At 35.1% G+C, this 13027-nt stretch overlaps 1 protein-coding gene, 1 long non-coding RNA gene and 1 pseudogene across 2 annotated transcripts; 2 read left to right on the plus strand and 1 right to left on the minus strand.

The window, feature by feature from the left end:
• Positions 1 to 693: 693 nt before the first annotated feature.
• On the plus strand, positions 694 to 2025 carry LOC135118764 (uncharacterized). Its single transcript, XR_010277775.1, has 3 exons — positions 694 to 1122; positions 1521 to 1697; positions 1805 to 2025. It is a non-coding gene; the product is annotated as an uncharacterized LOC135118764 (long non-coding RNA).
• Positions 2026 to 3710: 1685 nt separating this feature from the next.
• On the plus strand, positions 3711 to 5449 carry LOC135118703 (uncharacterized; annotated as a pseudogene).
• A 3691-nt stretch (positions 5450 to 9140) lies between these two features.
• On the minus strand, positions 9141 to 11515 carry LOC126055636 (uncharacterized). The gene is made up of 3 exons (XM_064041333.1): positions 10800 to 11515; positions 10347 to 10451; positions 9141 to 10216 (listed from the first exon to the last, which is right to left on the minus strand). The coding sequence occupies exons 1-3, from the start codon at positions 10927 to 10929 to the stop codon at positions 9153 to 9155; spliced, it is 1299 nt and encodes a 432-aa protein (XP_063897403.1). The 5' UTR covers positions 10930 to 11515; the 3' UTR covers positions 9141 to 9152.
• Between the last annotated feature and the right edge of the window lie 1512 nt (positions 11516 to 13027).

Here is a 13027-nt window from a genome sequence, read left to right on the forward strand (position 1 = left end):
CGCTCATTATGGTGACAAATAAACTCTTTTGCAAAAAAAGCGGGCACCTATGCGAAATCTTGGTTTTAAGGACTTTGCATTATTTGAAAGGGTTTTAATAACTGTAGGATGTTACTAGCATCAAAAGAGTTATCCAGGCATTCGCGAGAGTGTATTCTAAATTTGAATTTTTGAGAAATGCTAAGAAACTGGTTAAACCTTGCTTGGGACTAATTTCTGGTAGAAAGTTCGTCGGCGTTTTGAAAAGTTTTTGACGTGATTTTCAGAAAACTGATAATGCAGTTTTAATTTATGATTAATGGACCTTTCTTTTACATCAAAACATTTTTTAAGAACTATGCGTCTTTGATAAAATTTTCACCTGCTCTAAATGGTCTACAATGATGGTTAAAGGCAATGTTAAGAGCTTCGGTATTTTTGTGTAAAGCGTTCTATTGTTTAGATACTGTTCTCATGCGATTTAAAATATCCCTTTCTCATAAATAAACACAATTTAGAGGAGTCTCAGTACTTTGGGCTGCGACAAAACCAATTTAAAGTTAGCAGTGCCTTTGACATTTCGCAGCTGCGTCTCTTATGCGTGAAAAGAGGCAGCGCTCAGCATAAATGCTGTATCTCGCACACGCAGGCACGAAACAACAGCGCTGGCCCACCACAAGACCTTGCCTCGGGACTATACAATCTAGACGCCGTTTCGGCACGAATCTAGTAAATAAATAAATAGTAACAATGAATATAAAACAAACCATAGACAAAACAAAACAATACGAGAATATCAAGACAAAAGACATAGACAAAAACTTGTGAATAATAAAAAGTTGACCAGTGAGCGTCTCAGATCATAGACCGAGCGCGGCAAGTGAAATGTCAGAAATGTGTCAAAGATCTAGCTAGGTTAACCGGCTAATTCAATTGCACGAGAGATATTTTGTTATGCAATTATATTGGCGGAAATTGTATCGAGTGATGTAATAAGTGTATTGTGTTGTGAGGTTGTGAGTGGATATGTTTATTGTGTGAATCATAAGTATTAGTGTGGTGTGGGGCGAACATGTTAAAGCCAACCCGTAGCGGATGATCATGCGATACAGTGTGTGAAATGCTTTCCAAGGATAATTCAAGGTAAGAACAAAATATAATACGAAATAGTGGGAAACAATGTCAAGACAATTGAAACAAATATTGTGAAATAAAATAATATGAAATTGAATTTAAATGTAAGAATTTATTGTGATACCAATTTTTGCCTATGAACTATCGCACTTTAAACAGATAATTATTAGTCTTAACGGGACTTAGCACGAACTTTTCATTTATAATTTTTTTTAATCATGCGCAACCACAGTGGATGTAACTACATCGAAACGAGTCTTAATAAAACTAATATTATATAATAATATATTTAGGTAGAAAAAGATTTAATAAATTTAGGTCAAGTATATATCATAATTAACCAGACAGTTTTTGAGTAATGTTAAATTAGTTTTGGATGTAATTAATTCTTTTAAATTCTTATCCAGATTTTCACGTCCAAGTCATAAAAATGGATCCGATTTGTTCAAAACAATCGCTGTGAAGAGACCTGGCTACCATCCGATGATAGTTACATATATTCGTTCCATTTTCATGAGGATGATAAGTATGTTACGAAAGGGGGAAGGCATTTTCTAAAGAAGTCTGCTGTGCCCTATGATGATGTGAGTATCCATATAATTTTAAATATTTGATGCTCCGTTTGTATTAATTTCGAGAATGGTGACAGCATTTCATTTAGCCGTCACTAACACTGTGTTGTTTGTTTTAGCAAGACAATTTGTGTCATGGAGCCATTGAGCCGATTTCAGAACCTGTCAGTGAGTCCGAATCGGTTGTTGATACCCCAAGAAAAATCATCCTGAGACGTCAAATTCGGAACATGATGTCGGCTAAAAAAAAAATATGAAAAAATTTAAGAAAGTTCAACGCCAAAATAGAAATCTTAAGAAAATAATATATTCATTAAAGCTCCTTGTAAATTCATTAAAACAGTATTTCCACTCGGTGAGGTAGCTGAGACTAATTTACTGGGAAAGGCAGAATTACTCGAAATCTATAAAAGAATGTCAAAGAGTAAAAAATAATAGTGAAACGTCTTTAAAATATCCTCCATTATTACGTTAATTTGCATTGACTTTTTGCATACAAATATGTGAGAGGTACGGCAATCTTCTACCACACACAAGAACTCTCAGTCGCTGGTACAACAAATTAATGCTGAGCCAGGATTTACAAATGAATCGATTGAAGCTCTAAAAAAGAAAATTACTTAAATCAGCAACCTCTGATATGCAATCTAGTATTCGACGAGATGGCTATTAGACGCCAAAAGCTTTTTCACAATCAACAGAAGCTTGGTGCTGTAAATTTTGGTGCTGGTCCTCAAGAAGGTGATGGAGATGATCATGTTGCGTCACAGGCGTTAGTATTTATGTTGGTGTCATTGACTGAAAATTGGAAAGTTCCTGTAGGCTATTTTTTAGTATCAGGTATAACTGCAGAAACGAAAGCTAATTTAATCACTACATGCTTGCATAAATGTCATGACGCTGGAGTCTACGCGAAATCTTGGTTTTAAGAAATTCATTGTATTTTAAAGGTAGTTTTAATGACTGTAGTATGTTACTATAACCAAAAGGGTTAGCCAAGCATGCGTGAGAGTGTATTCTAAATTTGAATATTGTAGAATTGCTAAGAAAATGGTTGAACGTTGTTTTGGAGTAATTCCTGGTAAAAAGTTTAGAGAAATTGTAACAGAATTACAGAAGGCATTATTGTTGTTGCAACAATTTGTGACCAAGGTGCTAACAACAGACTAGCCTTTAAGTTACTGGCGCAAGAATCACGCGGTATCTATTTGAAAAACGGAGAAGAGTCAAAAGAAAATGTTATTCTGATCAACAATGAAGAAGTTATTCCCCTGTATGATTATGATATGTATGTATGATAGCAACGTCTAATCATCGTTTATAAGCAAGGGAATCCCCTCTTACTTATAACCTATGATTAAACGCTATTTAACTAAACCATCTCTATTCATGAGCATTAAATTGACAAGGGCAGTATATTTCAAATCTTTAATATTTGTTTTTTTTTTTCAGATAAAGGCATTCTCCCTAAAGAATGCACCCAAACAGCTGATCTCTTAGTACTATTTGATAATTTATTTGATTCCTGCAATGGAAGTTATGGGAAAAAGATGCAAAATACCCAAAGCCACTTCTAGGGCCAGTCACTTCAAAATCAATGCACCACAAAGAGTGGGCAGAGGCAAAAAAAATATTTGAAAACAATGAGATTTGTACATCCAATATCAGGGAAGGTAGAAAGTGTACCTACATTAAATAATTGGGCATGGACACTTGATGGCTATGAAGTTTTATTTAAGAAACTTGAAAAAGATTACAATGTAACCTCGGTGTGGATGCGGCACCTAAATCAGGATCCACTAGAAAACTTTTTTGGTGCAATTAGGAGCCATGGGTGCCGTAACACGAACCAATCTCCTGAAAAATTTGAAGGTGTATTCACCACAATGTCCATGCCCCTACTGGAACAAATTGTGAGGCCAGACTTCGCAAAAAAATTGTATGCCCTCACCGTCACCGATAACTGCAAAGCCACATCAACCAGTTCAAATCTATACATATCTGTAGAAAAGTAATAATAAATATAAATTAAAATACAGAAATTGTAATAGAGGACATAAAGGTAAAAAATGATCCCCGCATTAAGGCTCCTTTCATTCTGCAGCGTGTCTTGTTTTGACGAATTTGTTTACTGGTTTGGTTTTGGTTTCACTGTAGCGCGATCGGCCGGTCGCGTGTTTCAAAACGCCCGACCGGCGCAAATGCTTGACCGGTGCCTTGTTGTACCTTCACAGTTGGAAAAATTGGCGGACTCTGAACTGATAGAATTTAATTTCCAGGAACATCTTATGCATACAGCATCAATGTATTTTGGTTTTGACTTTCATACCATATCACAAGATCTTGAAGAAAAGGATCCGTTGGATGTCAGGGAACGATGCAAGAACTTTTTATGTTCTCTGGCCGTGCAAATTCAAAAGAGGCTTCCAGATAATTTATCACTGTTGAAAACGGTTCCTGATTTGCACCCAAGGTTTGCTCCATCTCAATTCACACCCGATATAAAACTAATATTAAATCACATTCAGCGAACTCATATATATGGCAAGAAAAATGACATTGAGTCTGAGTGGAACCATTTAGAGCCGCCGTACACGAACTGCTTCAAGCAGTTGAGATCGACTGCTTAAAGCCATGGTATAAATTCATTTTGTTTATAGATTATGTATGTGTATTCTCATGTAAGGAACACTTCTCATAATTTCTTTTTCAGATCATCTCGTGCATCATACGGGGATGATGCAATTAGCTACGTGCAATTAAAACGTGACGGAAAACTTTGCACCATAAAATGTAAAATATGTCCAGAGCATAAAGTGCGCTCCAAACTATACACAGTGACATTAGTTATTGACGAAGAGGAGGACTTGATTTGTTCCTTAGAGTGCCATGACTGCGTAGCTTGCCATGGCGGTTGCAAGCATGCCCATAGCGTTTGTCATGTGGATTCATCGCAGGAGTGAAGAGCCATCATGCACGTCCACTGAGTGTTATTGGAAAAAGTCGAAACTGTCACAAGTTGGTACCAGTCTTAAATGCATAACTGCAAAATAAATGTTCAAGGGCTGTCCTAGTTTGTCATCGAATTCGAGTGTGCTTGCAAAGTATTTACACAAAGCAAGTAAAAGAAAAATTGAGGACTGTGAATTATTAAAATATCAGCCCAACTCAAACCTTTCAGATACAGCATTAGTTTCAATGCATCAACTTGTGTTTAAATTTAAAGAAAAATGTTCTGAAATATTTATTCAAAATGTTAATATACCAGATATTACTATCAGAAAAGTTGAAAAAGAAACTAGAAATCAATACAAAAGCAGACTATGGTATGAACTGCGGTATGGCCGAATAACCGCATCTAGAGCTGTCGAAGTAAGTCGCTGTAAGACCCCAGATGGCACATTAATATCAACAATTATGGGTGAACAGATACCAGACACACCAGCAATGAGAAGAAGAAGGATTTTAGAAGACTCGGTGAGGCAAATTTTGCAACGAAAGTTAAAGAAAACAATTAGAACGTGTGGGCTAATATTGAACTCAAAATATCCTATGATCGCTGGATCACCAGATGGTATCTGTGAATACATAATAGAAATTAAGTGCCCTACAAGTGCAAAAACTTTTATGAATTATATAAAAGATGGGAAAACTACTGAAAGATATTATTATCAAATCCAAATTCTACTAGTACTATAATTCTAATAGTACTAGTACTATTCTAGTACTTGGCTGATTTAAAAAAGTGCATATTTTGTGTAGCTGATCCTCATGGCCGTAGCTAGGGGGGGGCATTGTGGGGCAATGCCCTACCTTGAAACCACAATGCCCTACCTTAAAAATATCTAAAACTAAGATAAATTATTATAATTAAATTGTTTGTTCATAGTTTGAGAAAAAAAATGTAGCGATAGGTATCTAAGTTTTTCCGAAAATACTTACCTACCACAGATTGTGACATTCATTTCATATTATAATAATTCTTTGTTCTGTGTATAGATGGCATTCGAAGCGCCATCTCATGAAGCGATGGGTTTATACAAAGAATTAGAATACGAATATTCGATGACTAACCTCTCAATCAGCTAATTTTTTTTCCCTTTTTGCGGACGCCCATGACATTTTAGCCACCTTTTCAATTGTTTACAATTGTCAACAGTTGAAGATTCAACTGAATTATGTCCCTTTCACGTAGGAGTCTGAAAGGGACACCGTCTTATCTAAGAGCGAGAAGGCAAGATCTGGATCGTGATCCAGATTGAGCGTGTACTGGGCGCCAATATCTGTGTGATGCAGAGGGAATCCCCGTACCATAGACTGCAATATGGGCTATATTGCAATCTATGGTACGGGGAATCCCCTTTTAAACCTGACCTAAAGATTGATTATGATTGTTTGTAGTTTGGTTAAGTGAAGTGTACGGTGAAGAGTGCTTTAGACAAAAATCGATACAATTGTTATTTGTATTGCTATAAATTGAAGATTCATTTATTTCGCGATGGATATACGGGCTTTCTTTGGAAAAAAACGAAGACTTGAGGAGCAAATTGACCACGAAAAACCTAACTGTTCAAAACAGGTGGAAGCACCAAATACAATCGCTACTCCTAGTTCCGTAGCAACAGGTAACGTTAGCTATGGTATTCCGTCTGATATTGCACAAATCGGAGAACCAATAAAACAAGTTGTTTTAGACACATATCCAAAACAACACAACAGGGCCTTTGTTTCCGATTGGTTCAAGCGTTATAAATGGTTGCAGTATTCTGTCGAGAAAGATGCTGCTTTTTGCTATCCATGCCAGCAATTTTTACCTCATGGAAGCAAACAGACTTCGTACACTTCCACAGGATTTAGAAACTGGAAAAATGCCACTGATTCTAAAACTGGTTTTCCAAAACATGAAAAATCAATTTCTCATATTCAAGCTATGTCGATGTGGCAGGAGAAATTACAAAGAATATCTACATCTAGCAGTGTTGAAACGTTAATAAATCAAAAAGTATTAGAAAAATATAGGTATTATGTAAAGTCTATCATGGAAGTAATACAATTTCTAATTGTCAACGAATTAGCTTTGCGTGGAAATTATATTTTGGAAGAAGAAAAAGAACAAGGATTATTTCAGAATTTATTTGAATACACATGTATGAAAGATCCAAATTTGAACGAGGTTCTCACTCATATACCACAAAACGCAACATATCGTTCACCCGAAATTCAAAATCAAATAATTCAAGCAATGGTTCAAGCGTACGAAGTTCCATTGTCAAAGATATTAATGAATCTGACGTGAAATGGTTTACTCTAATGGAAGATGGGACGAGAGATAAAAATAACCGCGAAAATATTGCATTAGCAATACGCTACGTCAAGGATGGTGTCGTCAATGAGTCGTTGCTGATGGTTAAGACTACTGAAAATCTTGATGCAGCCACTTTCACGGAATTAACGTTAAATACTCTCACGGAAAATAACATTGACCCCTCTTGTATGCTTAGCCAATGCTATGATGGCGCAAGTGTAATGAGTGGGAAAGTTTCAGGAGTTGCGACTAGAATAGAAAATAAATTGGGCCGAAAAATTCCTTACGTCCACTGCTATAACCATCGCTTGCACTTAATAGTCATCAGGACTATCTCAGAAATGACTTTTATTCGTTTATTTTTTGACCAATGCATCATGTTACATGAATTCTTTCATCATGGCAAAATAGCTGCCTTATATGATGGAAAAAGGATTGGCCGACTCCTCGAACAACGCTGGTCTGGACATTTAGCAGTTACAAAAGTTGTATACGATAATTATTCATCGATTTTGCAGACTTTGAAAGAAATTAAAAATGGCAGATTCAACGGTGATGACGTCGCCAAGAGTATAGGTATTAAAAAAGTCATGCTTGATCTGGAAATCCGAATAGCCATGGTTGTGGCCAAAAAAATCTTATCCACGCTACAACCTGCAGACAAAGCTTTGCAAGCCCGAAGCGCAGGATTAAAAGATGCCATAACAATCATAAAGTGTGTCAAAGATGAAATTATTAAATTAAGATCAAATCAAATGTATAATCAAATTCTGGAAGAAGCTAAGTCTTTAACAAGCAATGACTGCGGCGAATCTGAAAATAGGACACAGACCTCGAAGAGGCAAGTAAAAAAACCAAATCGGATGGATGACTATTTGACGTACACCCCCTGTTCCTCCGCCAGACAAAATATAGATGAGAACGACGAGCCATTTAAGTCTGAGTATTTCGAAACGTTGGACATTTTAATTGCTGAATTACAAAGAAGGTTTTCGGACAACGATGATTTAATTAATTCGATTGCAAGTCTTGATGAGTTGGATGTAGATAAAATGGTTCCACTGAAAAATTTGGGTAAGTTTAAAAAAAAAAAAAAATCAAAAAAATTGTCATGTTCAATTTACAATTTTAACTAATTTTTCAGGTCTGAAAATTCCATCAAGAGAAGAGGCTAGTGTGGTTAAAGCTTACTTGAGTCGTAACGAGGATATAATGGAAAATACATTGCAAGTTTTGTACAGGCAACGAGAGGCGTTCAAAGATACATATGAACTTTTTGCGTCTGTGGCGACCATAGGATGTAGCACTGCAGTGTGTGAATCTACGTTTTCAACTTTAACTGCAATCAATAGGCCTCAAAGGCTGTCAATGGGTCACGAGAGAATGGCTGGTATGGTATTTCTGGCCTTTGAAAAAAAAAGAACAAAATCAGTTGATCTGAACGAAGTTCTTCGCATTTTTAATAACATGGCGAATCGTAGAATTCAGCTGTTTTAAATGTTTTTTATTATTATGTTAGTTAATTATTATAATAAGTACGCAAAAACAATGTGATCTTAATGGTATTTTTGGTCGTTTCTATTTACTCGTATCACCCCACCCAATAATTAATTATTACCTCACTCTCACTCAGACGTGGATCTCTACATCCAAATCTGGAAGTTCAACCATCTTATTCACTTGTTCTTCATCATTGAGGATTTAATAGTTCTTAGATCCATGCTCATGCACTGTCACAGTAATTATTTGTCTACGAATAACTATTCACATGATGGTGATATACATGGTGATTGATTTAGGAGCCCGTGTTTCGACGGCAGATCAATTATGATAATTTTTTTACTTCCGCCCTACCTGTAACTAATGCTGCCCTACCTCAAATTCGACCCTAGCTACGGCCCTGCTGATCCTAAAAGTGAAAACAAGAAAATTGAAATGTTATATGTTGATTATGATGAAAAATTTGTTGTAAATATTATAGAAACCAATTTGGTTCCATTTTGGCAAAACAATGTATATCCATTATTATATCAAAGTATAAACAACTCCTAACTAGGTTTTGTTTATACTTTGATATAATAATGGATATACTAGGTTTAATATTCATGATACTTTTTGTATAAAAAATTTATAATAAATAAAACAAGGCATCATTTGAAGTTTTATTTAATTAGAGAATCTTGCAAATTAATTAAAGCACATGCTATAGTAATAATATCATCTAATATTTTTACATGATTTGTATTGACACATGCATGTGGTCTTAACATATTAAATTCTCTCAAACGCCGTATCACACGTTCCACATGTATTCTTAAACTAGCAATTTGTTTCGTTTGCTTAGCCTCAACCTTACTTAGTTTTCCACCCGATTGTACACTTGGAGGTCTAACTAATTGAACCACAGACTTTAATAAAAACTGTTCAATGTGTTTGAACCCTCTGTCTGCCATTACAACCATTCCTTTTTCTAAAGTATTTACAAAATCACACGATTCTACCAAGCATGTATCAGTTGTTCTGCACCCAAATCCTTGCGATATGTAGTTCACTAATCCATTTGGAGTGCAAGATATTAAATATTTAATTGTATTGGCTTTTTTATATTCAGACCAAGTTAATGCTTGGTTGACTGACTTAGATGGCTTTTGCACCTTTTCTAAACAGTCAATAATGCAGCTAACGTTATAATACTTATGCCTAAACGCCATGGGCAGGGTTTTTCTATTTAATTCTTTATCTATATTCATAATGAATGGACGCAACACACTTGCTAATATAAGAACATTAAAAAAAAAAAAATTGGTAACATTCGATGGTGTCATTGCAAAGTCATCAGCTAGTTCTTGATTTTTAGTGTCTAAGCGAATTTTTTTCAAACATAACATCAAATTTTCTATTGAAATATTGGTTTCTTTACTTATTATGTCCAATAAAAAGTAACTGCTTTTGGGTATTCCAATGTAAAACCTAGGTTTATTTTTATTAATTATATTTTGTACAGCTTCAATTGATTTTTTCTCCTGTTTAACTGTCTCGCTGCCGCCTGAAGTAGATTTTGTAGACGGTGAAGATTCTGAATGAGTCACAGTTGACTTACGTAAAGAAAAATCACTATCTGAGTTATCTTCTTCCCATAACAACTTCTTTGATATTCCAGATCCAGATGGTCGTGATAGTTTAGGTTGTACATGTTCTTGTAAAATTCCTCCGATCATGTGTGAATCTGAAAAAAATAATAGTGGTTCCATATAAATATTTATTGAAATATACATCATAAATATAGTATTAAAAAATGATGTACTACTATTGTAAATATTAAAATAGTCAGCTAATGAGTTGGTACATGAGAATACCTGAATTTGTAACAGAAGATTCTCCTTGAACTGAACTAGTGCTGGCAATGCTGCTCTCAACTGTTTTATTTAAGCAATCTTCTGTTTTTCTAGTTTTTTGTAAATCTGAAAATAAATAGATGATGAAAATGGATTTATTCCAGATAAATTTAATAGTTGAACACTTATTGTTTTAGAGGTTTTTATTTATTTATTTAATTTCATGAACATTTGTACAGAGGCGGACTTATACCTAAAGATTATCTACTAGTCAACCTTCAGGTGATTTGGAGACGTTGGGCACACACTTTAAAAATAAATATACATAAATTAAGTACTTTAAATAATCTCAATATCAATTATTTATGCTTATATTGAACCTTATAAGATAGATCAAAATAATGTACTACAGTGCTGTACAACATACACATTAAAAATGTCTGTAAATAAGTTGGTAACAGAACATGAATTTACCTTCATTAATAACTGGAGATTTTTCTTGAACTGGAGTAGTTTTGGCAATGCTGCTGTCTGTTTTATTTAAGCACTCTGCTATTATAGTCATCCTTTTATAGTCTGCTATTATAGTCTTTTTAGAGCACATGGTCGTTCCAAACTACTGCTTGCTCGTTTTCTTCTATCTGGTTGACAATCAAATTTACTAGGTAAAATATCTGGTTTCATCCGAACTTGCGATACAAATCCCATGACATGATATTCCATGTAATTTTCCATATCATTTGGCAACTACATCTTTCTCTTTCTTTACTTTGCACAGTTTGTTTGAGAAAGAGTGAGATAAAATACTTGACGTATCTCAATGGCTCGATCTTTCTGCGAATATGCATTAACTCATTAAGTCACCGTAGTTTGTCGACATCGCGCAGTTTGCTCTGCGATTTAAGTCATGTGTGATTGTTTTTAGAAGCTGCCAAGGTATGCAATGGTTTTTACTTTGTTATTTGACGTTTTTTTTACTGTTTTAAAACATACTTCATTTGTGGAAAACCACTTTTATTATAATAATTACGAATTCAAAAGTGCCTTTTAAGATACTACCTATTCGAATTTAAATTTTATAGTTTGCCTTTGAAATACGACGTATTGTATTCACATGGATTTTTTCATTGCTTTTAGATATCATCTAAATGGATTTGTTGCAGTCTGATGATGAGGAACAGGAAATCCTTAAAATATTAGCAGATAATGGAATAAAAGTAACGAATCCTAAGAAAAAGCATCATAGCCGGATACAAATTTTAGAGAACGTTTTAGTATACAAACCGGACAACGAACCAAAAAATCAAAAAAAAAATCCCCTATAGAAGTTGATGTACAAGCGTCGAACTTGGGTTCATTACTTAGTGTAGCTACTGAAAATTGTCCTGAAATTCAATTTGAAGACACATATTTCTCTGTCCCTAAATCGAATGCTATTAAAATGCGAAGCCTCGGAAGGTGTCAGTGAATTGGAAATCACGCATTTTGCTACCAATGATTTATAGACACAGAAACGTTGGTTGTGGAATCTGGACTTGACACTGAAGAATATAAGATTATTATAAGACAAAGCTTTGTTGTCATAATTTTACAATTTACAACTTAGCAACTCACGTAGTAACCTGTTATTGGTGGCATGAATGTGAAGGCGAGCTACAAGCATCCAACTTCGCTTCTTGTCTAGTAAACTTCATACAAGAGAAGGTTCTTAAAACTATTCCACTAGTTATTTTTAGTGATGGATTTATCAGGTATGTATACATCAGGTATCTTTTTTTGGTTTTAGGAGAAAATGCCACCGAAAAAACGAGAAAGACTTGGGTCAAGACAAGACCATACAAAAATTACACCGAAGACATGTTGACAATTGATATATATATGGATATATGGTCCGTAATAAAAATATGAAATCCTATGATGCGGAAAAAAACTTTGGCATTCCTAAAAGAACAATACAAAGATAAATTAAAAATCGTCATATGAATAAGCCGGGACCTCCGCAAAAACTCTCTGCAGAAGAGCAGTTAAACTTTGTCAAAGTTTTGATTGCAGCATCAGACTTTCGTGCTCCTCTGTCCCTAATGGATCTCAGGATACTGGTGCATGAGTATCTAGTAAAAAATAATAGGACTTATGTTTTTGACGGCAAACTACCTGGGGCCCGATTCTCCTTGCTTGCTTACCAGTTGCCGCTTGTTATTGTACACCAAGTTTGTCATTGAGTTTCCAAGTTTGTCATTGTCAGTGAGTCGTCTTAGGATAGTAGATTTCGAATTGGTAAGTACTCGCCACATTGTATTTTCACTGTAGTGTGAAGCCGTTAAAAATATCCTGTTTTGACGTTGTCGAAAGTATAAAAGTCAGGGAGCGTAAGGCATCTTAGACATGGGCAAAAAGTCAAAAGGCGACAAGCGCAACGATAAGGAATTTAAAGAGACAAAAGAAGAGGATGGTGATACTGGGAAATCCAAAGGTGAAACGCTAGCACAATCAGATGCTAAAGAAGAGGAAATGAGCTCAACAGGAAAAGTTCCTGTTAGGGACGGATTTAATATCGATGCTGTGAAAGAGCAAATTCAAATTACGCTAGACGCTTTGAGACAATCTCTAAAGGAATCGTTACAGAGGGTTTCATTAGTTTCATCATTGGGTATTACGCCTGTTGATAGTAACATTCTTGAAAAATCGGGGGCAGTTCTGCA

The sequence above is a fragment of the Helicoverpa armigera genome, chromosome 25, assembly GCF_030705265.1.
Source record: "Helicoverpa armigera isolate CAAS_96S chromosome 25, ASM3070526v1, whole genome shotgun sequence".
NCBI lineage: Eukaryota > Metazoa > Arthropoda > Insecta > Lepidoptera > Noctuidae > Helicoverpa > Helicoverpa armigera.

Excerpts from the sequence above, each read along its gene's own strand:
- LOC126055636 (XM_064041333.1), bottom strand. The coding sequence starts at position 10,929 with ATGTGCTCTAAAAAGACTATAATAGCAGACTATAAAAGGATGACTATA. Across the intron at positions 10,452-10,799 it reads ATCTCCAGTTATTAATGAAG|ATTTACAAAAAACTAGAAAA; the intron begins GTAAATTCATGT and ends ATTTATTTTCAG. Across the intron at positions 10,217-10,346 it reads ATCTTCTGTTACAAATTCAG|ATTCACACATGATCGGAGGA; the intron begins GTATTCTCATGT and ends TATTTTTTTCAG.